This window comes from Micromys minutus (genome assembly GCF_963924665.1).
Source record: "Micromys minutus genome assembly, chromosome: 1".
Classification (NCBI taxonomy): domain Eukaryota; kingdom Metazoa; phylum Chordata; class Mammalia; order Rodentia; family Muridae; genus Micromys; species Micromys minutus.
This window is the reverse complement of record NC_137969.1, coordinates 150,677,413-150,704,241: the sequence shown is the minus strand read 5'-3', so window position 1 is coordinate 150,704,241 and position 26,829 is coordinate 150,677,413. Positions and strand designations below refer to the sequence as shown.

Here is a 26,829-nt window from a genome sequence, read left to right as displayed (position 1 = left end):
GGCTCATAACTGGCATAACTGGGAGGTGGCAAAAGGGAAGAGGTGGGGTGTAGCCGGAAAACACAATGAGAGGACTGCCCTGGGGACCATGCCAGGATCTGGTCTCTTCCTGTAGACTCTTTTCTCTGTTTTCTTTCCTCTGTGATACAAGCAGCTGCCTTCTCCCATCCTTCCCACCTCAGGGAAAACAGCTCAGCCCCCTCTGCCTGGGAGACCATGAACTGAGCTGTCTGGAACAGTGAGTTGAAACAAAGCCATCCTTTTGAAAGTTGTTCTGCCGACCACCTTGTCATTATGAGAATCTCTTCATCTGTGTTAGTTTCTGAACAAATGAGTAACTTGGGACACATAAGAAAGGTAACTGTTTACAGAATCATACAGCTAAGTTCCTACCCAGCCAGTCAGATGACAGTTACGTATAGCTGCAAAAGTAAGATCTTTGGGCTGGAGAGATGGCTCAGTGGTTAAGAGCAGTGACTGTTCTTCCGGAGGTTCAAATCCCAGCAACCACATGGTGGCTCACAACCATCTGTAATATGATCTACTGCCCTCTTCTGTGTGTCTGAAAACAGCGACAGTGTACTTATGCATAATAAATAAATAAATTTTTAAAAAGTAAGATCTTTATACAGAGGTGTGCTCAGTCCCATGTTCATAACTCTGCCCATCAATACTGTCGACTCATGTCTACATGTAGCCATTGCTAATTATGAGCATGCATTACAGTTTGTATGCTTTACGCTAGAAATCATCAGTCTTTCTCTACAACACACACTCTAGTGATAAAAATACAGAGAGTAAGTTGAAATGCTTAAGAGTTCACATGGAAATAACCATGGAACTTGAGAAAAAAAATGTAATTAAGGATTAAGTGCAATTCATCACATTGTGCTTTGTAAAGAAAGCATTTTGGAATAAACAGAATTCTATTTATTACTAAAAAAAAAGCCAAAATATATTTATTAACATGGCTAGATGGGAACAAACAGATTAAGTTATAAAAATATAAAAACAGCCTGTAAATGAGACAATTCTACCTGTGAAAAGTAAGCTGACATTAAAATGTATATGAAGGGAAGCAGACCATTAGGATATCACAAATAAACAAATGCAACAATGTAAACAGCAAAGAGACTCAAAACCAAGTCGTGTCCCTCCACCTGCAGCATGCGCCTGGGGGAGTGGCCGATAAACGAGGAGGACGATATTCAGAGCATCAGACAGCTTACACTCTAAGGGTGTTCTGAGAGATGCAAGGTCACAGGAGTTCACGAGGACAGCCTGTGGTAGAAACATCATCTGAACAGGAATAGTAGTTGAAGGGTAATCTGAGGTGAACACACTCCTTCTTACTACACCCGGGAGGGGCACAAAAGCACATTCCAAGAACCGGGAGCTTCAGAGAATCAGAGGTTCCAAGACTTTTGCCTTGTTTCCTTGGAGTTGTCTCACAAGCTCTGGAAACTCTCCTGGACAGTGTTCTGATGCCAAACCAATACACACGGAGACATCTGGTTTATGGGAAATGCCGTAAAAGCTAAGGGAATGAATGGCAGGTTCTGTCTCCAATGAGTGCTATTTGACAGCTGAAGAACCAGGTGAAAATAAACGTGCCTTCGCCCATACCTCACCCACACACAAAACAGTTTCAGGTAGATTGCATAGAAAAGATGCCAGCACGACCTCTGCTGAACACAGCACTGTGGGGGGCTCACGCCTGGCTGAGGGAAGGCTGGTCTACACGGTGACCCTGTTTTAGCCACTACCTCAGAACTTTCCTTATTGAAGTACAATTCTTGTTTAAAATTGTTCTCTTGAATCTGGAATGGTTTTCATATCTAATGTATCATTAGAACCTCCTCTAATATAAAAAGTACAGCTTCCAACATCAGTGATTTCTATAACTATACACGGAAGTTTCAAGGTTGTTAGCTCACTGCTAAATCCAGTCTTACTACAGAAACTCAATTCCATCAATAAGTGCAAAAACCTATATCACAGCACTTACAAAATCCACTTGTTCAAATCCTGCATACTTTCTGTGACTAAGCTGCGTTTAAAAATATTTTAAAACGTACTGAAATCAATTTTTCTTAGTATACGTCCATAAAATATAAAACAAACGAGCAAATACTTTAATATAAGGCTGTTTTTATTATTTATCATTTCTAGATTCAAGTCTTAGAAATGTTTATTTACTTATGTTTTTCTTTTTCTTTTCTTTTAAAGATTTTATTATTTATTTTATGTATATGCGCATACTGTAGCTGTCTGCAGACACACCAGAAGAGGGCGCCAGATCCCATAACTGATGGTTGTGAGCCACCATGTGGTTGCTGGGATTTGAACTCAGGACCTCTGGAAGAGCAGGCAGTGCCCTTAACTGCTAAGCCATTTCTCCAGTCCATGTTTTGCTTTTTCAAGACAGTGTTTCTCTGTGTGCAGCCCTGGCTGTCCTGGGACTCTCTGTAGAACAGGCTGGCCTTCAAATGCTGGGGTTAAAGGTGTACGCTACCAATGCCCTGCTAGAAAAATTTCTTATATACATTCTGTACTTAACAACCATGTCACTTATCAGGTGGCACAGCACCAGCCCTCTTATTATGATTTTAAATAGCAGTCATTTAGCAGAAAGTAAAATAATTTGAACTTACCCAAATGAATAGGCAGGGCTAGGTTTCCTCATCATCACCCAGTAGCTTATTAAACATGTTATTAAGCTAAAGAAAAACAAACTGCATTAGAAATTAGCGCCAGAAATACATGCAGAGACTAATGAAGTTATTTTTAAAATAAGGGTTCATTTTACTGTGTGTAAGTGTGTGTGTGTGTGTGTGTGTGTGTGTGTGTGTGTATACACATGTCTCCATGCAGGTGCCAGTGGAGACTGGAAGACTGTGTTGGATCTTCTGGAGCTGAGGGACAGGTGGCTGTGAGCCATCTGACATGAGTGCTCTCTGGGGATTTCTGAGTTAATCTCAGCTCACAACCCTCAAAAGACAGTGGATCATTGAGGAGTCAGGGCAGAACTCAAGCAAGCCAAGAATCTGAAGGCCAGCTGATGCAGAGGCCAGGAGTGCTTACTGGCTTGTTCCCCATGACCTGCTCAGCCTGCTTCCTTAGACACGACAGGACTACCTGCTTGGTGTGGGAACACCCCCACTGTACTCTCACATTCACTAGGTAATTAAACGCACTGAATACCTGACAACAGGCAAATCCTATAGAGGCATTTTCTCCACTGCGAGGCCCGTTTTTCCAAATGACTGTAGCTTGTGCCAGCTGACATAAAACCAGCCATGAAGAAGTGATGTGGCTCTGTGTTCCTGTGTCAGGCCTACTTGAGCATAAGCAGTACGGACCAGTTACTATCAACCTGATAACGTAAGGCAGGTGTTAAGTGACTAACAAATAGGTCTACAGTTGTGTGACCTGGACGAAGTGTCATCTCACGCTCTGTGCTGGTGAATCAGGACAGTGCCAGAGTGTGTTACTCTGAGCAGAAAGGCATGTGACTTAAAAACCTTGGGAATAAACTGCTTAGTTCGGAAACTCTCCCCAAGATTTTCACACTGCAGTTGGTGAAACCACAGATAATGGAGATTACTGTAAACACCAAGATAAGCTTGTCAAGGACAAATAAATTTGGGAGGATTGGCCTTGTGTGACTTCATTTCTTTCCCTATTATTAATGTGTATTTATGTGTGTATGCAAGCACAGATGACCAAGGATGTCACAGGCTGTCAATGCTGCTGAAGTTGGTGTTAAAAATCCAGTGTAAATCACCTGGCATGGTGCTGGAACCCAACTGAGGCCTCTGAAGAGGAGTTCTAGGCCTCGACTACCAAGCCAGCTCCCTAACTCATTCTGGGTGATTCTAAGTATATGACCCACCTATTTCCATCCCTGGACATCATTCTGCAGTTCCCGCCAGTGTGTGTGTCCTCAGCTCATGCCTGGACTGCAGTTATACCAGGGGCTCTTGTCATTTGTGTTGTCTACTTCTACAATTTTTTTTTTTTTTTTTTTTTTTTTGTGCTTTTTCGAGACAGGTATCTCTGTGTAGCCCTGGCTGTCCTGGAACTCAGAGCTCCACCTGCCTCTGCCTCCCGACCTCTTGGATTAAAGGCTTTTATGGGACAAATTTACTTATTTCAGTAATTCCTTTCCTTTAAGTAAAGGAAGCTTAATAGAGTCAGTACAATAAATCCTTGTCTATTGTCTTTAAAATATAAAGGATATTTTTAAAAAACTTACCTAAAGAGATCGAAAATGGTGAGGTAAGTATAAGCAGTTAAAGCTGCAAACAACAGAGAGACTCATCAGATCCTGCTTAACCCAGCCGTTCACTGTTATTGCTGTGTGTGTGGCCCGAGGGAGTTTAGAAGCAACATGGACACGGGAGAGCCGTACCCTCTGGAAACAGCAACAGAGACTGACGTGGGCACTGAGGACTGAGCTCAGCTCTTCTGCAAGACTCGTAAGCACTCAACACCCACCCACGTCCCAGTCCCTCCTTTTTGGGGAAGGGGTTGTTGGAGACAATTTTTAATTTTTTTTTAGAATTTTTTATTTACTTACTTTATGTATGTGAGTACACTGACACACCAGAAGAGGGCATCGGATCCCATTACAGAGGGTTGTGAGCCACCATGTGGTTGCTGCTGCTGTCAGCTAAGTATTATTTGGTTTTTGTTCTTTTTTTTAACTTATTTCAAGTGAATATGTTTAAACTCCTAAGTGTTTCATCCAGCAACTCCTTCCCCACCTTTTCCGACCCTACTCCCCCAACTCACTCCAGAGTTGGAGACTGAATCCAGGGCCCAAGCAGGACAGGCAGGCGTTTAATCACTGGGTGTCACTGAGGTACTCCCAGACCCTCTCAATCAAAACTGCACAATCAATCAATGGGTAAATAAATAAAAAGCAAGCAAGCAAACAAATAAACCACAAAAAAGAAAACTTATTTAAATCATTTGAGTTACACACATTTATACATTGTGTGCTTTTCTGAACTTCGTGTAACTCAAATGATTTAAATAATATTTCTCTTTTTTTCTGGTTTGTTTGGGATCAAAGGCGTGCCTGCAGGCAAGAAAGGGGGCATCAGATCCCACTACAGATGGTTGTGAGCCACCATGTGGGTGCTGGGAACTGAACTCAGGACCTCTGGAAGAGCAGTCAGTGCTTTTAACCTCTAAGCCATCCAACCTGAGGATCCCTGGAATCCACATGGCAGAAGGAGAGACCTGAACCCAGGGCCAGCAGCCCAGGGTGGCACCGTCCACAGTGGGCTCAGGGCAGCACCGTCCACAGTGGGCTGCTCCCTCCCCACTGCTCACTAATTGAGAAAAGAGCCTACTGGCCTGCTTATGGATTAGTCTTATGGAGGCATTCCTTAATTGAGCTTCCTGCCTCTCGGATGACTATAGCTTGTATCAAGTTGACATGAAATTAGCTAGCACATCTTTATTTAAATCAAACTCAAAAGTGAAGCTGAGCTGAGCTGATACCAAAGGCCGACATACCTATGCTGTTAGTGGAGCTGCACCACATGAGCAGGAAGCCAGTGCACAGCACGTTGACTGCACCAAACAGAAGTATCTTCCAGGACTGTGGGAAGGAAGGACATTCCCATTCATACAGTGCCGACAGAGATCGCCAGGTCTGCTCAAGCTGCTTAAGTCACACCAATAAAAAGTAAATAATAGACGTTTTCTACATCTAACAAAAGCGTCATCAGCCAGGCTTTCTCAGTCAGTAGGAGGGTCACTCTGTGAGAAACAACCCAACCAGAATGTAAGTTTAAAAACAACTCTCTGAATAAAGCTACTTACTCAGCAAGTATCTGCACCAGGCATCATCTTAGGCATGAGAATAAAGCAAAGAGCAGACATGGACTCACCTCGTAGGCAGAAGGACAATAAACAAGCATTTAGGCTAAGGTAGGAAGTACCAGGAAGCAAATAAAAAGTGGGTCAAGGTGACACATGCCTTCAATCCCAGCACTTAGGAGGCAAAAGCGAGCAGATCTCTGTGAGTTCGAGGCCAGCCTGGTCTCCATAGTGAGTTCTACAGAGAAAAACCCTGGGAGGGGGTTTCGGGTGGGCTGGGCTAAGAAACCAGTAATGGAAGGTGGTGTGCAGAGGGTTCTTTCTGAACTGGCTCAGCAGAAGACTCACAGCAACGTGAAAGACCACAGACTCTAACATGAGGATAACCATGAGGATAACTAGAGAAAAAAATGGAAGCCAGAGAGCTAAGGCCCATGACAAAGCCCCTGGTGAGCACAGCTAGAGTGGAAGAGAGGGGGCCTGAGCAACAGCATAAGATGTCCTGAATGCCAGGAAACATTAGCTGGGGGCTGCCTGACATTTCTCCTGGGCATATTGGGGTACACTTGTGATCCCAACACTAGGGTGCAGAGGTAAGACAATGGCAGCTGAAGGCCAGCATGAACTACACAGCAAGTCTGAGGCTAACCTAAGCTATGTGGTGAGACTTTTTCTGCAACCCTTCCCTGCCTAAAGAGAGCCCTGGTTGCTCTGGGGCTTGAAAGTAGTAGGAGGGAGTGATAACGGTAAGACTTCGCACATTGCAGTAAAGATGGTTGGCACATTTGTTGAACATATTCTCATGAGAAACAAGGGACCAAACCAGAATGAGAATGATTTAAAAATTTTCAGATTTTAACATCTAGAAGAATATTCAGTTGATAGCCAAGTAACTGAGATCAAAGTCCAGTCTTGACCAGGATATAACTGAAGTGCTCATTAGCTATCCATGGGACGTGGAGAAAGTCAAATTCCATAAAGGAAGCAGAGGTGGGAGGGGTAAGGCTTAGATTTAAATACAGAGTCACCAACAGGCAGGTGTAACGAAAACCAGAAGAGAAGACAGCATTTCTAGATGTGCAAAATTATAGAGGAGTTCACCCTCCACAGTGCAGAGGGGAGGGACTTACACTCCACAGTGCAGAGGAAATGAGTTCATACTCCACAGTGCAGAGGGAAAGAGCTCACATTCCACATGCAGAGGGAAAGAGTTCACACTCCACAGTGCAGAGGAAATGAGTTCACACTCCACATGCAGAGGGAAAGAGCTCACATTCCACATGCAGAGGGAAAGAGTTCACACACCACAGTGCAGAGGGAAAGAGTTCACACTCCACATGCAGAGGGAGAGTTCACACACCACAGTGCAGAGGGAAAGAGTTCACACTCCACAGTGCAGAGGGAAAGAATTCACACTCCACAGTGCAGAGGGAAAGAGTTCACACTCCACATGCAGAGGGAAAGAATTCACACACCACAGTGCAGAGGGAAAGAGTTCACACTCCACAGTGCAGAGGGAAAGAGTTCACACTCCACAGTGCAGAGGGAAAGAGTTCACACTCCACATGCAGAGGGAAAGAATTCACACACCACAGTGCAGAGGGAAAGAGTTCACACTCCACAGTGCAGAGGGAAAGAGTTCACACTCCACAGTGCAGAGGGAAAGAGTTCACACTCCACAGTGCAGAGGGAAAGAGTTCACACTCCACAGTGCAGAGGGAAAGAGTTCACACTCCACATGCAGAGGGAAAGAGTTCACACTCCACATGCAGAGGGAAAGAGTTCACACTCCACATGCAGAGGGAAAGAGTTCACACTCCACATGCAGAGGGAAAGAGTTCACACTCCACATGCAGAGGGAAAGAGTTCACACTCCACGGTGCAGAGGGAAAGAGTCCACACTCCACGGTGCAGAGGGAAAGAGTTCACACTCCACATGCAGAGGGAAAGAGTTCACACACCACAGTGCAGAGGGAAAGAGTCCACACTCCACAGTGCAGAGGGAAAGAGTCCACACTCCACGGTGCAGAGGGAAAGAGTTCACACTCCACGGTGCAGAGGGAAGGAAAGTGGTGGAGGCGACTGAGAGATAAAATGGACACACTGGGAGGAAGAAAGCATGCTATATTTTAAGGTGAAGAGACAAATTCTTGCTAACTATGGTAAAAAGATAAAGAAATATGAGCAATGAAGAAGAGTCTTGATTTTGGTAACACAGATCAACAGAACTGCAACTCACATGGTAGAAAGAGAAAACTGATTCCCAAGGTGTGCTATGACCTCCATATATGTATTGTGGCACATGCACACATGCGCACACTCACTCACATGCGTCATTTAGAAATGTGGTCAACTGAATGAACTATAGAACTTCAACAAGGAGTGCCCATGGCTTGTCATCAATTGGCAGTGTGACAAGTCAGGATGGCTGGATTTCCTCAGACTCACTAACTCAGGGACAGGGGCACGGCCAGGGTCGAATGAGTAAGAACTTAGAGGTAAGAACTTCCCAGAGGGAAGGGGCACAGGACTTAAAGATACAGAGTGATGATGGTTTTTACTTTGACTGCACCTGGTGTGGCTGATGGGCAGAAAGAGCAACAGATCACCTGGACTGAGTCACAGACAGCTGAGAGCTACACATGGGTGCTGGGAACCAAAGGTGGGTCCTCCGAAAAAGCAGCCACTGCTCTTAGCCCGAGTCCCATCTCCAGTCCCTCAGTCCTCATCTCAGTGTGATAAACAATGTGGCTTTCAATAACTCAAGCCAAGGTTGAAGAAGGACTTACCCTTCGGTCAGCTGCTACAAGTCTAAATTCCTGTAGTAACTTTCCAAAAAAGGATCTCTGTGGCTTTCGAAAAAGATGAATCGTCCCCTTTAAGACAAACATAAAAGTACAAATCAGCCTTAAATATCTAATCATCTTTAATGCTCTTGTGGTTTGACTGTACCAACAACTACCTATTGACTGTTCCACATGGCAAATGCTCTATACAAGTTACAGGCACTTATTGATTTAATATGCAACTGACCACCTGAGAAGCAAGTCCTAAGTTGTCCAACCTCTCAAAGCTAGTCAACAGATAATTAGGAAGTCAGATGTAGGCATTCTCAGCTCTGGATAATCCTCCTCCCCCAAAAATATCTTTTACCTAACAACACTAAGGAACTATACAGGTAACACCCCCCCCCCCGTGTTCTCTTTTAGGCATTTAGGCAAAGAACCTGAGGGAATCCCCATGACCACTGTAACCTACAACAGGATAGCGCTAGTGTGACTATTAGTAGCTTCTGATAACACCCAGAAAGACCTACCTTTCCTCCTGCTGAAAATATGTTATGCTCCTATAAAGTTTTCTGGATGACGTCTCCAAAACAAAATATTATAGCTATGTTTCAAGAGAAAATTTTGTTATTCCAAAAAGCAATTATTTTGAAGAAGGGAGAGAGCTCACTGCTGATAGCCAAGGAGTAACATGTTATAATCTGCCTGCTGAGCAGCACGCTTAATTAGATATTTTGGTTTTAGGGAAATACTTGCACGGTCAAGGCACGGTCACTGTAACAACCATCCTGTATTTCTACTTCACTGAACTTTGAGTCAAATACTGAAGCTCCTGAAAACCCTGGTCCTGTGCTGTGAGTGTGCCTTGACACAGTGGCACATGCCTTCAATCGAAGCACCGGAGGCATAGGCAGGGGCATCTCTGTGAGGAGATTCATAGTGGGAACCTGTCTCAAAAACAGAACTCAAACACAAAGATCTGAAGTGTGGAAAAGCCCTCAGACTGAACTGAAGCAGACAGGAGGCTCCTATGTTGTTGGAGAATACACTCCTGTAGTTACAGGAAGGTGTAAGTCAGTCTTAGGAGATGTTAGTTTCATTATGCTAAGACTAGGAGGCTACAAAGAAGGAAAAAGCAGTGGCCCCCACCACTGCCAAGTTCTAGGAATCTGGTGTAAGAATAACTGAAGCACATAACCTTAGCACTGGGGGGACAGATACACGGGAATCACAAGTTCATGGCTATCCTAGGCTACATAGCAATTTTTTAGGTCAACCTGGACTGAGACCTTGTCTCAAAAAAATGTTGTTGATGAAAGGTAGCAGGTACTGTTACATGTCTAAAACTTCATAAAATGTAATAAAACAGTAAAGTAAGCATTCTTTTTTGTGGCTAAGTTAAACACAGCTGCAAAGACCAATGTTAGTGTACCCAAGAGGCCCTGATAAATTAACTCAGTTTTAACTTTTTGTTTTCTTTCTTTTTTTTTTTTTTTTTTTTTTTTGCTTTTTTGAGCAAGGTCTCATTATGTGGCTCTGGCTGTCCTATAACTGATTATGTAGACCAGGCTGGCCTTGAACTCAGAGAGATCCGCCCCATCTGCCTCCCCAGTGCTGGGACTGAAGGCATGTGGCACTATTCCAGGCTCTAATTCAGTGGATCTTAAATCTAACGCTGTGACCCTTCAATTCAGTTCCTTGTGTTGTGACCCCCCCAACCATAAAATTATTTTTGTTGCTACTTCATAACTGGAATTTTGCTACTATTATGAATTTTGCAATGTAAATATCCATGTTTCCTGTGAAAGCGTTGTTTCACTTCAGGTTGAGAACCACTGCTCTAATTCAATTTTATTGTTGTTGCCTTGTTTGATTTTCTTGAGATAGGGTTTCTCTATATAACCTCGGGTGTCCCGGAAAGCACTCTGTAGACCAGGCTGGCTTCCAACTCAGAGGTCTATCTGTCTCTATCTCAGGAGTCCAGGGACCTAAAGGCATGTGCTACCCCTCCCCCAATTCAATTTTAAAAGAACAACTGATGGGGCTAGAGATGTGGATCAGCAGTTACTGGATGTTCTTCTAGAGTACCAGAGTTCAATTCTCAGCATCTACATGTCAGCTCAAAACCAACTGTAATGCCAGTTTCAGAGGAGCTGAAGTTCTCTTGTGGCTTCCATGGGTAATGTACATACTCAGTGCACAGACATATATGGAAGAAAAATACCCATACACACAAAATAAAAATATTCTTTTAAAAATAGACTATTTTCTCTGAAGTGAAACACATGTTCTCAAAGTCTTGTGTGGAGGCTGAGGAGGGGTGTACACATCAGCAATCTCAGGAGTTTGAGGCAGGAATGAATTTGAGGGTAGCCTAGGCCAGTGGTTCTCAACCTTCCTAATGCTGTCCCCTTGACACAGTTCACATTGTGGTGACCCCAACCATAAAGCTATTTTGTTGGTACTTCATAACAGTAATTTTGCTGCTGTTGTGAGTTGTAATGTAGGTATGTGCTATACAGGGTGTCTGATGCTGTGACAGGGTCTTTCAACCCACACATTGAGAACTGTTGGCTTTTGGCGCATGGCAAGACCACTCCCACAATAAAGCAAAAGAAGGTATGAAGTATTTTTACCCCTAAGGAAGTTGCTCAATCAAGCTGTCTCGGGAAGCGAAGGGTGCCAGAAACAGGGAAAGGTGAGGTCAGAGGAAGAGGGGGTATCGTGGACAAGTAGTCAAACTACAAATATATTTGTGTGGAAATGTCCTTCTTAACACAGTTCAGTGGATATACACAATTAAAGTTTTAATGTGTGGCCTGACACTGTTCCTCGAGCCAGGTGTGCTGGTTGCTGGTACACACCTTTGTCCATGGGATGAAGCGGAGGCAGGAGGATCTTCATAAGGCCCGTGGATTTACACATTGAGCTCTGAGACAGCCAGCTATGCAGAGAGGTCCTGACTAACAAAACAACAAAAACAGTGGGTATTTATTTGGCCTCAACCCAATAAGGAAAATTATTTTAAGAACATATGTTTATGTGTCTATTTAAGTATTTGCCACCTATGTGTGGAGGCCAGGAGGTTCTTGGAACTGGAGTTACAGGTTGTAAATAGAAAGTGCTCTTAAGTGTTGGCCATTCATCTCCTGGCCCCCACTTCATCCCATGGGCTTAAGTTACTTTAAGTTTTAGGCTAAGCGGGTCAACAGGTATTGAACAGGCAGTCCCTTCCTGTGCCATCCTGACACTGTGGACGGTGCTGGGGAGACACCTCAGTTTATAAAGTGCTTGCCATGAAAGCACAGGATCTGAGTTAGTGCCATGTATGAGACAAGATGCAACTAGAACCCCATATTGGGCGGGTGGGGACTGAGAGAGACAGGTCAATTCTTAGAGCTCCTTTTTTTCTTGAGATAAGGTTCCTCATGTAGCTCTGACTGCCCTGGAACTCACTATGTAGACCAGGTTGGCTCACAGGGATCCACCTGATGAACTCACAGAGAATCAAACGCATGTAACCATACTGCCCAGCTGGAACTTTAGGGAAAAAACCCTTTTTATGTGTATGGGTGTTCTGCCTGCATATGGGCTGGAAGAGGGGTCTCCTAGAACTAACATTACAGATGGATGTGAGCTACCATGTGGTTGTTGGGAACTGAACCTGGGTCCTTTGGAAGAGCAACTGGCATTCTTTTCTTGAAAGATCCTTCATTTTATTTTAGGGGAATTAACATTGAGCGTTTAGGAAGAGAGGGACCTGAAAATTACAAGCAGGTAAGTGATAGCTAAGCCCAGACAAAAGGGGAAGAGGAGAGGAGGGCCAAGAGCAGAGCCTTGGGGAGCATCAGAACTTAAGCAATATAAAGGAGGCTCAGGAGAGGTATCTATCCAGGACTCACCAGCCCCCAGGCAGCCATTTTGTATACAGTAGACCCAGCGTGGCTTTGGTCTAGCTTCTTAAAGCATCATTTAAAATCATCTATTTTAATATACAGGAAGCAAACAAAACATAAAAGAATAATGTTCAAGTACCAGAGTTGGTAGCCTGAGGGGAATCAGAAAACAGGACTTTCCTCAGTGCCCTTGAGGAAGAATCCAGCACAGAGCTAGTTCTCCATCAAAGCGAAATGCGAATTCTCCTTGTTGTGGCCCTGGTTTTGCTCCCATGCTCCTACTCCAGCTTTCAGAAACCTTCCAGTTCCAAGAATGACTCCGTCCTTTAGGTCCTTAACATTTCACTTAGGGCGGAAGGCCGCTTACCCTGTGTAGTGTCAAGGCTCAGGGGAGCTGTCATCCTGCAGGATGGTGAGTGGGGACCTCTCTAGAGCCTTGCTGTTTGCTGTCTACTGCACTTAGAGCCTGAGGACTGGGAGTCTCTGGGTCTCTGGAGGGCTTGTCTGAGTTCTGGCCGGCAACTATGGTTTCTGTAGATTGTTTCCTCCTCGGTAAACACTTGTTTGGAATCGAGTTCAGTCTGGCTCCAAGGCAGCAACTGGTCCACAAGGGAAAACTGAGGATCCGGAGGCAGGTGCAACTGGCATTCTTAACCTCTGAACCATCTCTCCAACTCTCCTTGGAGGTCTTTGGTAAGCAAGCCTAGCTGAATTGATGAATTCATGTCTTCAGAAATGTGAAGAGGAGGGGTGTTTAGTACAGGCTTCTAATCACTAGCAAGACAGAGAGGTAGGAGGGTCTCTGAGTTTGAGGCAAACCTAGGATTTATATATATTAAGATATATAGAGAGTGTTGCTTCCCTCCCCCACATTCCACAAAGGGGGATCTGGCTGTAGGTTCAATTCTCAGAAAGGCAAAAAATAAGATTCCTAGAACCTACTGGCCAGCCAGTCTAGAATAGATGAGCTCCCAGATCAGTCAAAGACCACGTCTCAAAATAACATGGGGGAAACAAAAGAGGGGAACGCAGTCATGGAGGACATCAACACTAATAATACAGGGAGATGGGATGGCACATGCGAATTAGGTACAAAGGTCCAGTTCAAACAACACAGTTTGTAAGCTGTTGCTACACTATGTATATTGTGAATGTTTATTTCTTTAAAGCTGAACTAACTGAAGGTTGTCTGGTCACTGGGCCTCCCCACAAAGAGGGAAATTTTACATCCCCTGCTTTGTTTTTTGAGACAGGGTTTCTGTGTAGCACTAGAGATCCTGGAACTCATTCTATACAGACCAGGCTGGCCCAGAACTCTGAGGTCCACCTGCCTCTGCTTCCAGAGTGCTGGGATTAAAGACACAAACCACAGCTGGTTATTTTACCCATTTTCTATACCCAAAGGATCACTGAAGTTTTATGAAAGTACTGTGTGTTATTTCCTCTCTACCGAGGGCCAGAACTATAACTCAAGTCAAGAGTATTTATTGCTCTTACAAAGGACCGAAGTTCAGTTCCCTGCACCCTCATGGGGATCACAGTAGTCTGTAATTCCAGTTCTAGGAGAGTCTTTTCTCCCCAGGAACCGGGCACATACTTCGTGCACCAAGAAACAGGTAGACAAAACATCCATACACAAAATAGAAAAAAGAAAAAAAAAAATCTCCAAACCAGAGAGATGGCTCCGTACTCAAGAACACTTACTGCTCTTCCAGAGAATGCAAGTTTGATTCCTAGCATCCACATCTGCTCACAACTGCCAGCTCCAGGGGATCTAATGTCTCTGGCTTTCTCCCTCAGCTGCACTCACCAGCACATACCCCCACAATTTAAAATAATACAGTAAGTTCTTTAAAGGCTCTTCATTAGACATTTTTATGTGACTTTTTTAATATTCAAAGAAGAAAACTTTACGGTGTCAACAGTAAGAACAGAAACATGTCATTGTCATATGCGAATTACCAGTAAGGGCTCAATGAGTTTTTGTGACCATTTCAAAGGGTGGCCAGAACTCTGACATCTGAAAAGCAACCACCTGCCCACCTCTACTTAAAATTGAGAGAATCATGTTTGACTTGTGAATTTTGCTGTTTGGATTTTAGATTTTTGGGGCAGGGGTAGGGTCTCTATGTAACTTGGGATGGGCTTCAAATTACAACCCTCCTGCCTCAGCTTCCTGAGTTGTAGGCCACACATGTGCCATAACACTCAGCTTAATATAAGAACTAATTAAGCTCATTTTTAGGAAAAACGTGGGATTTCAATAACCATAGCGTATACTAGAACCTTTCACTAGCTGCTCCACTAACCTTTTCTGTAGCCAGCCGCTGGTGCTTAAAGAATGGTCGGTGCCAAGCTACATTTAAACACTGAATGAAAATGCAAACAAGAGAACACGCCCTGTAAAACCCTGTTCAAGCATCGCTCCTCTAGTCGCTGACGGTGTTCACTTTTCGGATGATGTTTTAATTTTAACATCAGGAAAATCTGGGATCCACAGCTGTAGAAGCACAGAGCAGGAACCCTTAAAGGACCGGAGCTCTGGAAACCCCAGCGCAGCCCTAACCACGCAGTTCCGAGCGGCTGCGGTTACAGCAGGGTGCTCGGGCGAGGAAGCAGGAGGAAACACCCCGCAAGAAACCCGCACACCCCACGGCCAACTCACCATGGTAAGGAGCCGTACAGCTCCTGCCGGAAGACGCTCTGAGAAGTCGCATTTCCCAAGCGGAAGAGGCGGGCCTTTAGGGTCCGATTGGTTGCAGGGAGGGCGGGGGCGGAACTGCACATGTGCCCAAGGTCACCGTTCTTCCGGCTACCCAGGCCTGAGAAGTGGGCGGATTACCGCTGCTCTGGGCGGGGCTGTTCGCTTTAGTACATTAATACTTCTGTTTTACAAATGAAAAAGCTGGGGACGTTTAGGACTGTCACAGTAAGGGAGGGCATGTCTCGGTGAGTTCAAGGCCAGGCTCCTCGACGTAGACTTATCCTATATTAAAATACAAATATCACATTCCCAACTCGGTTTCATTAAAAACAACGTCGCAGAGAACGCGTGACTTAAGAACACTCGGATTTGAGTTAAATCACAGGAACCTCCGCCATAATGGTGGCCACACCTGTTTGATCTCGGCACTTAGGAAGCAGAGGCAGGTGTGTCAATCCTTAATGACCCTATTTCAAAACCCAAGGTGGACCTCAACCTTAAGTATGAGGTTGTCCTCTGGCCTCCACGTGCACTTTATTGGTGCACCTCACCGGTCAGGGTGCGGCATTGCCCGCTTGTATTCTAACGCTGGAGACTGGGGCAGGAAGAATGCTTTACACAGCAACACCCTGTCTCGAAACCCTAAAAAGAAAACTATACTAAGCCAAAACAAACAAACAAACAAAAACACACTCCATATTGACTCCGGGCATCCATGTGGCTACTGCAGATTAAGAGGATCTGACACTACCACCAGGTAGTAAAGCCCTTGTGTGTGACCGGTGACACACAAAGGTTCAATTGCCTAAACTGGGTGAAAATATGCAACCCTATAGATTTGGTAACTGAGGTAGGAATATTATGTCCAAGCATACTTGGGCTTTAAAATAGACCACTGTCAGCCTCCCCAGTTAGTGAGATCATTTCAAACTTAAAGGAAAAAAAAAAGTAGGCACTATACCGTATGGCCTCCACTGCTTTCCATGTGGCGTCCGTTTTGGGAGGCTGTGTCAGGACACTGAAGTCAAACCACATTTCACTACCAAAGATACCAAAAGGACATAACAGTAATGGAGGGTTGCTTGGGAAGAACAATTCATTGAGGGAGTAGGGATGAGATGAGACAAGGGCTAAAATGTACTATATACTACCAAACTGCCCAAGAATAAAGTATTTTTAAAAATCTGAAACATACCTTAAGTCTTATCTGTTTCACAAGCTAGTGTGGAACTCAGAATATCTGATTTTGAATTTAACATACACTGGTTTATTCTCTAGCACAGTTTTAAATCTCTATAGTTTCTTATACTGTATAGTAATGTTATAGCAGTTTATAAAGATTGTATTTGTAGACCTCATTTTTAGGCACTGATCTTAGTGCAGTTGTATTCTAGTAAGAGACACATGCAAGCCGAAAAAAATTATCTGTGGGTAGTATAATGTCAAGAGTAAGGTGCTAAGGTATGGTGGATCACACCTTTAGTCCTAGTAGCTAGAGAGAGGTAGAGGTAGAGGCAAGCAGAGCTCTGTGAGATCCAGGCCAGCCAGAACTTCACAGTGATATCCCTGTCTTTTAAAAAGGAGGGTAGGGTGAGTTAATGTTATACATATTGATTGACTAAGTAGCTAATTCATAAGTGGTCAGAAAAGTTTTTTTTTTTTTTTTTTAATATTGTGTGTCTCCAAGTGTCTGCAAAGTCCAGAAGAGGGCATTAGAGTGCCTTGGAGCTGAAGTTAAAAGGCTTTTGAAAATCACCAACTAGGGTACTGGGATTCAAGCTCAGTCCTTAGAACTGAGCAGGAAGCTCTCTTAACCACTGAGCCATCTCCAGCCCCTCAGAAAAGCTGCTTCAAGGTGTGATAAATACTCTTGAAAATTATTGTTTTCCAGGCAGAATAAGCTAAAGCAAATATCTCATTGAAAGGGTGTATTTCAAGCTAGGTGGTAGTTACCACGTCCCTTCAATCCCAGCACTTGGGAGGCAAAGGCAGGAGGATTTCTGAGTTTGAGGCAAGCTTGCTTTACAAGATTTCCAAGGATAGCAAGAGTTCCAGAATAGCCAGGGCTATTTTGAAACCCTGTCACAAAAACAAACAAATAAACAAACAAAAACTCCAAAACAACAACAAAGGAGGGCTGGAGAGCTGGCTCAGTGGTTAGAGCACTGATTGCTCTTCCAGAGATCCTGAGTTCAAATCCCAGCAACCACATGGTGGCTGGGATCCAATGCCTTCTTCTGTGGTGTCTGAAGACAGCTACAGTGCACTGATATAAATAAATAAATATTTTAAAAAGGAAACAAAACACTCAACAAAAGCGAAATTACAAAACATGTATTTCAAGATTTAAAATGTGGCATCATATAACATGTTAAAATCTGGATCATAGGGGTTTGCAACCCTATAGGAAGAACAATATCAACCAACCAACCTCCCCCCCCCCCCAGCTTCTGGGGACTAAAACACCAACAGTGAGTACATATGGTGGGATCCATGGCTCCAGCTGCATATTTAGCAGAGGATCAATAGGAGAAACCCTTGGTCTTGTGAATGCTCATTTCCCCAATGCAGGGAGTGTTGAGGTTGGAGTGGGAGGGAGTGGGAGCATCTTCCTAGAAGCAGGGGGAGTGGGGGATAACATTTGAAATGTAAATACATAAAATAGCCAACTTAAAAAAAAACATAAAGGATGAAGGGTGGTGCAAAAAAGATGGTCTGAACTTTGTAGGCTCTGGGAAGCCAGCAGAGGAAAGCAGCAATAGCCAAGTCCTTTAGGGGTGAATGCTGCGTGGAATACATCCCAGTTGATGTTAGTCTACTGTAGTACCTAGTAGGTTTTGTCTATTTTTTATCATAACTCAGTGTTTGGTAAACAATGATATCAACACATAGGCAGCTCAAAAAAAAAAAAAAAAAAAAACCTGGATCATGACTTTACCAGAATGTGTACAGATTGATTTACACAACTGTAATGTCTAAGATCAGTGGCAAACTATTTTGAGTTATGGCCCATTTAAATTAATCTTTTTAAATGAGATCATGTCTTAGGTAGCCCAGGCTGGACTGAAGTCACTATGCTTGTGATTACAAGAAAAATACAAGCACAGCCTAATTTTTCAAAGGCATGCTCTACAGGAAGTGTGGAAGAAACACTACCCTAAGCAAATCCTAGGGCCTGTTAAGTCCTCTTAAGACTGAAATCCAGTATTGAAAAATAGAGTTTTCCCCACAATTCTATCTTACGGTCCTGATTCTTGACTGACTGCCCATTCTTAAATAGCCCATCACTGCAGATGACCCCTTCAAGGCACCTGGTCTGACACCGGACTCTAGATTACCACAGGAATAATGATTTCAACCCCAACAGCCCTAGACTGTTATTTTTAGGTCTTGCTTTTTTTTTTTTTTTAAGATTTATTACATATAAGTACACTGTAGCTGTCCTCAGACATACCAGAAAAAGGCATCAGATCTCATTACAGATAGTTGTCAGCCACCATGTGGGTGCTGAGTTTGTAATTTCTATTTCTCTGCTGAAAATTAGGATCTGTTATCCCCTTTTCTACAAATTAATTAACATCCCCAACTATTTTCCCTGAAAAAAAAAGGGGGGGGCGATATGTAAATCTTTCCACATATTTTGATTATAAGTTACATTACTTTGGAAACTTACATATTATACTGTGAATTTGACTTGGGTACTATTGTGAAAACTCTCAATTCTGTTTTCTTCTAAAGAATACTGTATCTATTCTGGATTTAAACTACTTAAAAGATAACCAAGACACTGTGAAATTATTTGTCAGAGTTTCTGTTCATTTTCTTTTTTTTTAAAATGATTTTTACATTTTTAAAGGTTTATTTATTTATTATATATAGCTGTCTTCAGACATGCCAGAAGAGGGCATCAGATCTCATTACAGATGGTTGTAAGCCACCATATGGTTGCTGGGATTTGAACTCAGGACCTTTGGAAGAGCAGTCGGTGCTCTTAACCACTGAGCCATCTCTCCAACCCTCTGTCCACTTTCAATTTAAAAACCATACCCTCAAATGGCAGGTTTTTGTGCATTCTTTGCTCTCCTTAATTTTTTCTTTGGTTTGGATTTTGAGACAGGTCTACTGCATAACCCTCCTTGGCTGGCTTGGAACTGTCAGTCAGTCATTCTCCCAGAGTCACCCAAAACCATCCAAACACAGGTATTTGTAACAGTAGCCAATCTATGGATATGCCATAGCTATGAAAATGGTCTATGGGTGGGGTCAGCACAGCCTGAGGGGCTGGATTAAAGGGTCCCAGTATCTTAAGTGTGAGAACCATTCTGTGTGGAACAAGCGGACCTCAGAAGTCAAGAGCCTGCCCACTTTGCCCCTAGGGTGAAGGACTTAACAGTCACTCACCATCACCACAGGCTGTCTGTTTTGTGAGACAGGGTCTAAGTAGCTGAGGCTGGACTGGAGATTATGTGACACAGATTGCCTTGAACTTGAAGTCCTCATTAGCCACAGTAGGGCTGGAGTACAGGAATGCTCCTTCAGTCAGCCCTTTAGACCTGGCCATCTGCTGGGTTCCTCTGAATTTCCTGCTAGACAGAACATTTTGGAAGTACAAGGATTTGAAAGGACTCTGCAGATGACAGAGACCAACTTTTATCTAATACCTTTACACGCTTTCCCTCCTCAGGTCCAGGGGTTTCAGAAGCCTGATAAACCTCTTCTGAACCTGTCAGCTCCACTCTGCTTGAATTTCATTTCCAAATGAACTACACAAGCTGGAAATAGACTAGACAAGAGCTCTACAAACAGGAGTTTATGTCCTTTATAACTGGTCTGGGTTGCTATCCAGAGCCTTCTAGTCACTGCTTTGCATATTCTGCTCGAGTTTATTGGCACAAGAGTTAAAAAAAACTCCATGAAATCACCACCCCTGAAAAACCAAAAATTCAAACCATAAAAATTAAGGCAAAACAAAGTTTGTCATTTATTTACAACAAAATTAATTACGATAGAACCCACTTTATATAGCTGTATGTACCCTTAAGTCATTTGTTTTGCAGAAGAAAAAGTGAGACAGACATTAAAAGGAAAATCTGACTTAAGAAAACGAAAAGCAAACTGTTAAGTAGTCCATTCATTCCATCAAAGAATTAGCTTTTGTATGATATATAACAATTTTACAGTATGAACAAAGAATGCCACATATATTTAACTTAAAATTCTGTTTGCTGTTAAAAACAAAAAAGACAAAAGTAAATTCAACGGGTATCTAGTCTCAGAAAAGCTTTGTAGCCCTAGGAGATTTGGGAAGATTGTATTGAGCCTTTCCTTTGGCTCAGTTAGGTGATCAATAATTCACCGAGCTTACAAGGACTCTGTCACGTTAACACGAAGAACTACCAAACCTTATTACTGAAACATTATCTTGAACAGTAAACAGAGCTCAACACAAAATCTAAAATTAATATTAATCAGTCTAATGTTAATTTGGAAAACCCCAGCAACCTGTACCTGGTGTGGGTGCACACCAGTGTTCCCGGTGCTGGCGAGACGCAGACATGAAGATCAGTTTATGGCAGGTATAGGCCACCCACTGAGTTCTAGGTGGGCTCCATGAAACCCTATCTTAAAAGACAATAACAAAATGGCCTATAGTATATCTGGGTCATTCAGCATCACAGAACTTCTCTAACAGTAGCTGAACCACCATCCTGATGAACAAAGGCATTTCTCTACACTGACCATCACACAGTAATACCTGACTCAGAATTTTATAACTTCATTTTGTATCTTTTACACATTTAAATTTTGTTACTTCCTAAAACCTGTCCAGAAAGAATCATGAATTAACCATGATTTTAAAGGCTCTTATTTAAAAGCTGAGCTGAAGCCCATCTTAATACATAAATAGTGAGGATGATAAGAGTCCCTCCTAATGAAAATGCAGTGCGGTTTTCAAGCGTTATTGAGTATTTTGGGTTAGGACTGCTGCGGTTCCTCTCACCGTCATCACAGGGCAATAGCATCAGTATTTATAACTGACGTTTGAGAACTAAAACACACTGCCCAGAACAAAACTCATGCACAGCTTTGGTTTCAATTTGTTTTCCTATTGATCGAAACTTCATTTTCATGATCCAGGGATGTCTAAAATCATGATTAAGAGATGTGATTTTAAAATAGCATATGATTCTAAGAAATAATGCATCTTCTATGTTTAAGTAATAAATCTTTAACAAGAGCAAGGGTAAAATTGATGATGTTTGTCTTTATCATAAAAATTTTATCTGAGGGGAAAGGGCAAGTGTTTAGGTATGTTTCCTCAAACATGTTTCTTACATGAAAAGTTGGTGTTACTATCACAAAATTATTCTTTCTACCCATTAAATTTACATAGAATCATCGTTTAAGCACCAAAGAAAATTCTGTAAACAAACTTTTAACCAGTAAACTAATGGCAAACATCTATTTGCCTTTATACAATTCTTAAAAGGCCTCACATGAGCCTCTACTTCCTGTAATGCATTTTTATAATAAAAGTCCAGCCGTATTTACTATACAAACAACAAAGAATTACTATACATTTTACAGAAACAAAAGGTGTATCAACAGACTAGCACTTTTTAGTTACAGAGTAAGCACAAGAGACCTATAAAATATATGCCCTGTAGAAAAATTCAGTATTTTAAGTTTTATGGAAGGGACAGTAATTAGTAAAAGGTGGTAATGCCACTGGCATTTAGTTGTCTGTAAACAGTAAGAAAGTGTAAGTAATAAACTAGAAACGTCTTACTTCCTAATATGTCCCTTCTCACACCTGTGCCTCAATTTATGTTAAAACTGGCTCTTTAAAATATTAGAATAACTTTAACAAAAACGGAGTTCCAGATGGAGTAAGTTAAGTCTCCAGTGGACTTCTGACATATTAGAAAGAAATACCGCAGGGCACACGAAGACTGATATACATGTTACATAGACAGAGGGGCTCAGACTTCCAAACCTCGGCTGTGCAAGATTCTCTCTGTTGCTATTAAACCAATTTCTAAACTGTTTGGCAGCAAGGCAATAAAACAGAAAAACAAAATGTAGAAAGAACACATAAAGTGTTTACTATCTGTATATCTAGGTGGAAAAGCCTCAGCACAGCTCCCTTACTGCAGATGGGAAGATTTCCATTTGGCACACTGGAGCTGGTAAGAAAGCAGGAAAGCGCTCAGACGCTTGGTATTCATGGGGTGCAAAAGGACAGCAGCAAAGGAAACCAGAAAATGGACTGTTGCAAGGAAAACACTAGGAGACAGAAAACAGAAGGCTCTTTCTGTGTCTTCTACCATCCACTGTCTCTGGAATACTTTCATCTGAACGCAATATACAAACTATTATTTACATAATGATTATTATCAGTAATAAACCAGAATTTGTTTCTGCTGTGCTCTAAGTGCCCACTGAGAAAGCCATCACCATCACCCAAGAAGGCCTTAAACAAAAATTCCATTCATATTGCATATTTTATTTAGGTTTGTCTTCTTGTTCCTCTTCAAGTTTGGTGCACAAAAATGAAAACTCTACAAAGTCCTGTAAACGATGTCTAGGTGCCTGTAGCTGAAGCTCTTGCTTCTTGTTAAGTACAGTGTTCTGTGGGCTTGCAAAGGCCTTCATTCCTTTAAACAGTGGTGTCTCCAAAGTCCTTGTTCCAGCGTATGTATGCTTCTAAGGTCTGAGGACTCACACTGCGTTTTATCTTTTTTAAGGATTCCGTGAAGTCAGATAATCGGATATTTCTCATCTAGATTAAAAAAAAAAAAAGACACAGAAATGAAGAATACATACACAGTGGACAATGATTAGAAGTTTGTTAATTTTAGATACAGACTTACTCTTAGAAAATCATGCTAATCATTTAAATGTATTTTTATATTGCTGCTATACAAGATATCTTACAAAAATGCACACCACTGTACTCTTATTACTTGTATTTAGCTTCATAGATATTAACAATTCAAAATAGTTTTCCCTCACTTAAAAAATGCATTAGAGAAAAATCTGATAAAATACAATGGAAAAATGACTTAATTCTAGCACCAGGAAGTGTAACTGCTGGTTTGAGTAAGAGCAGTCTCTATAGGCTCCTACATTTGGATGCTTGGTCTGGAGCTGGTGGGGTTGAGAAGGGTGAAGAGAGGCGGCCTTGTTGGAGGAGCAAGCTCTCAGCTACTGCTTCAGTAGCATGCTTACATGCCTGCTGCCATCCTGGTCAATAAAAAGGCAACTAAGACAGCAACCAAAACTTACTTTACTTCTAGTTTTTCTCTCCAGATTTCCTAAGATTGCATACTGGTCACCTTCTACTTACCATGATCACATCTGCTAAATTAGTGCTAGATTTGTCATGAAGGAAAAGGGTTGGTAACAATAAACATGAGACTTTAACAGCATGTCAGATGCTTGCCTGTGCAACTAACTTCCTACTGTTTACATTGTGAAGGCCAAACACAAGGCCTTATAAATGCTAGGCAGGCATTCTATCACTGAATTATATATCCCAGCAACATACAAGTATCCTTTAACAAATTAAAACAAGCTTCTGGTAACTTTTTATTCAGTACGTACATATCTTGATGAGAGAAAAATGTCTGCATTTTTAAACTATTACCAAAAAACCATCATAACTGATTTTATAGGCCTTTTATTTTGAAATGAAATAAAGTTAAAGTTCTGTTGTTTCTAATTAACACACTACAAAAAAATTATGAGTTTTATGGGATTCAAATGAAAGCAAAGTAATCATGAAATAGCATATACCTCACTGGCAGACATGTTCTTCACTTGCTCTGGTTTCAGTTCTGTAAAACATAAGTCAGATACTTTAAAAAAAAAAACACTTTGAAGCTGAAGTTTCTTATCAGCAAATGTAAGTACAACGATCTAATTGTATCTGTGTAATACATATCCTTGAAGTCAAGAGATATTCACATAGAGAACACATAAAACTTACAAATGCTTAAAAAGAATATTACTCTGGCCAGGGAGTGGTGGCACACACTTTTAATCCCGGCGCTTTGTAAGAAGAGGCAGGCAGGGCTGGAAAAACGGCTCAGCAGTTTTGCGCACTAACTGCTCTTCCAGAGGTCCTGAGTTCAAATCCCAGCAACCACATGGTGGCTCTCAACCATCTGTAATGAGATCTAATGCCCTCTTCTGGTGTGTCTGAAGACAGCTACAGTAATTACATATAATAAATAAATCTTAAAAAAAAAAAAAGAAAAAAAAAAAAAAAAAAGAAGAGGCAGGCAGATCTCTTGAGTTCTGAGTTCAAAGGCAGCCTGGTCTACAGAGTACGTTTCCAGACAACCAGGCTACACACAGAAACCCTGTCTTGTAAAACCAATAAAAATAAAAACAAAAGAACACTACTGTGTCTTAGGAATAAGTGTAGGCATCCAATTTCTTGCATCTGCCCAAACAACAGTTTACAACTTGAAATAGAACTAAAAAGAATACAACATGCTGGTTATAAAAGATTATTTAAATTAATTTATTCTGTGTATGTGTGTTTTGTTTTGTATGTCTTTGCACCATGTGCACACCTGGTATATGTGGAGACCAGTTATAGCTGGTTTTGAATTGTCATGTGAATACTGGGTCTTCTTCAGTACTGAGTCACCTCTCCAGTTACTAGATTTCTTTTTTATTCAGAAGTTTCTGTTTTCTACATAACTATACTTTTCTAATTACTAAATTTCTGTAAGATACAAATGGGGCTGAGGCTGGAGCTCAGCAGATTATCCCAGCATGTGAGGCCCTCAATCCCTAGCATTGCCATGAGAAACAGACTAACACACCCACTTTTCCTCAGTCTCTTGCTCCTACATTACTACCAGGAATTGATACTTTGCTGGTGGTGTGTGTATTTAATCCTAGCACTCAGGAGGCAGAGGCATGCAGATCTTTGTGGTTTGAGGTCAGCTTGTTTTACAGAGGGAGTTCCAGGATAGCCAGAGCTACACAGAGAAACCCTGTCTCAAACAAACAAACAAACAAACAACACTTCAGAGAAGATGATTACAAATTTCTTTTCTCTTAAACATTTACATATGTACACACACATTTGTGTGTGTGTGTGTGTGTGTGTGTGTGTGTGTATGTAGGTGTATGGCACATGTGTAAAGGAGTAAACAGGCCAGCAACATTGCTGACCACCCAGTGCAGGTACTGAGAACCCAACCTGAGTCCTCTGTGAGAGTAGCAAGTGCCCTTAATTGTATCTCTCCAGCCCCTCATTCCTATTTTATTATTTTATGTGTTGTGGGTGTTTGCATACATGTTTGTCTGTACCATGTACATGCCTGGTGCCTGCAGAGGCCAGAAGGAATCAGACCCTATGCATGTGGAGTTACAGATGTTTGAGAGCTACCATATGGGTGTTGGAAATTGGACCTGAATCCTACAGAAGAGCAACAAGTACTCTTAACCACTGAGCCATCCCTCCAGCCTCTGTTCTCCATGTAGAGAGAAACAAGTAACAAACTCAGTAACCCAAATCCAATCAGTTACCATCTCCCTGGAGAATCTCTGCTTGTGTCACCAATCAGTAATGAAGGAACACCAGGGGATCGCATTATTTTCTGCCATCCACTGTATGTACACCCTCCAACACTTGTTGAGAAGCTGATTGGGCCTAGCCCTTTGGATGACTGCATCTAGGAGGTGGAGGTATCTCCACTGTGTTAGTTTCCAGCCTGCACGTTTCAGCATCTTACTCCTGAGAGACTGAAAGAATGTGCTGAGGTAAGACTGGTCCCTCAGTTTGTTTTCTTAGGATGTGGGGGTGGGGTTCTCACTTTGAGGATCTTCCACCCAATAGGGGCTTGTCTTTGGGAGGTTGAGAGGTATCTCTTACACAAGCGCTGGACTCCTGACAGGGACTGGGAATCAGTGTAGGACCAAGACGTGGGCTAGGTAACGTATCTTTCCTATCACATTTGTCTATATATATTATGTTTTTGGGGTTTTGTTGTCTTTTTGAGACTGAGTTTCTCTGTGTATATTGGCTGTCCTGAAATACATTTGTAGACTAGGCTGGCCTCAAATTTGGAAATCCACCTGCTTCGCTGCCTGAGTGCTGATATTAAAGGTGTACACCACTGCCGCCTGGCTATATATACTCTTAACTTCAGTGTTCTTATGTGTAACAACTTTCTTTGCCATTGATTGCTCCCTCAGATTCCACACAGCCAGCTTCTGTTTTTCCATTTGTTCTTAACATGAAGTTTTGGTATGTATTTGTGAGCCATCATACATGTGTGGATGCCAACTGTGCACACAGATCGTCTGTATAGGGATGTCTGGTGTCATCTTTTACTGCTTTTTGCCTTATTCCTTAAAGACAAGACCTTGGGCCTGGAGAGGTAACAGCACTTGCGTCACAATCCTGAAGTCTGAAGGTCAGATCCCAGCACCGTGTGCTCCAAGGAAGCTGGCCACAGAGACCGTCAAGGGTTTGCAAACTTCTAAAAGCCTTGTCACAAAACTTAGTTCAGAGAGACATGCTGCCTCAAATTAACAGGCAGGAAATGATAGACCAGGATGCCTCTTCTGGCCTCCTTGCTTG

The 26,829-nt window shown here is 42.3% G+C and overlaps 2 protein-coding genes across 6 annotated transcripts in view; both read right to left on the bottom strand.

The window, feature by feature from the left end:
• Window positions 1-15,209, bottom strand: part of SLC30A6 (solute carrier family 30 member 6) — a 29,128-nt gene extending 13,919 nt beyond the window's left edge. Inside the window, exons 1-5 of one of the 2 annotated variants that reach the window (XM_080928815.1) lie at window positions 15,183-15,209; window positions 8,625-8,711; window positions 5,530-5,614; window positions 4,259-4,301; window positions 2,655-2,720 (exon numbers count right to left, since the gene is read on the bottom strand). In XM_080928815.1, coding sequence (XP_080784941.1) covers window positions 2,655-2,720; window positions 4,259-4,301; window positions 5,530-5,614; window positions 8,625-8,711; window positions 15,183-15,185 — 284 coding nt within the window. In that variant the 5' untranslated portion in view covers window positions 15,186-15,209. Of the gene's footprint in view, window positions 1-2,654; window positions 2,721-4,258; window positions 4,302-5,529; window positions 5,615-8,624; window positions 8,712-12,884; window positions 13,021-15,182 lie in introns of those variants that run through there. The other variant, XM_080928816.1, reaches the window with a different exon arrangement.
• A 7,503-nt stretch (window positions 15,210-22,712) lies between these two features.
• SPAST (spastin) overlaps window positions 22,713-26,829 on the bottom strand; it is a 40,847-nt gene continuing 36,730 nt past the window's right edge. For all 4 annotated transcript variants that reach the window (XM_080914436.1, XM_080914438.1, XM_080914437.1 and 1 more), the window contains 2 exons: window positions 24,021-24,061; window positions 22,713-23,004 (listed from right to left, as the gene is read on the bottom strand). In XM_080914436.1, coding sequence (XP_080770562.1) covers window positions 22,882-23,004; window positions 24,021-24,061 — 164 coding nt within the window. In that variant the 3' untranslated portion in view covers window positions 22,713-22,881. The remainder of the gene's footprint in view (window positions 23,005-24,020; window positions 24,062-26,829) is intronic.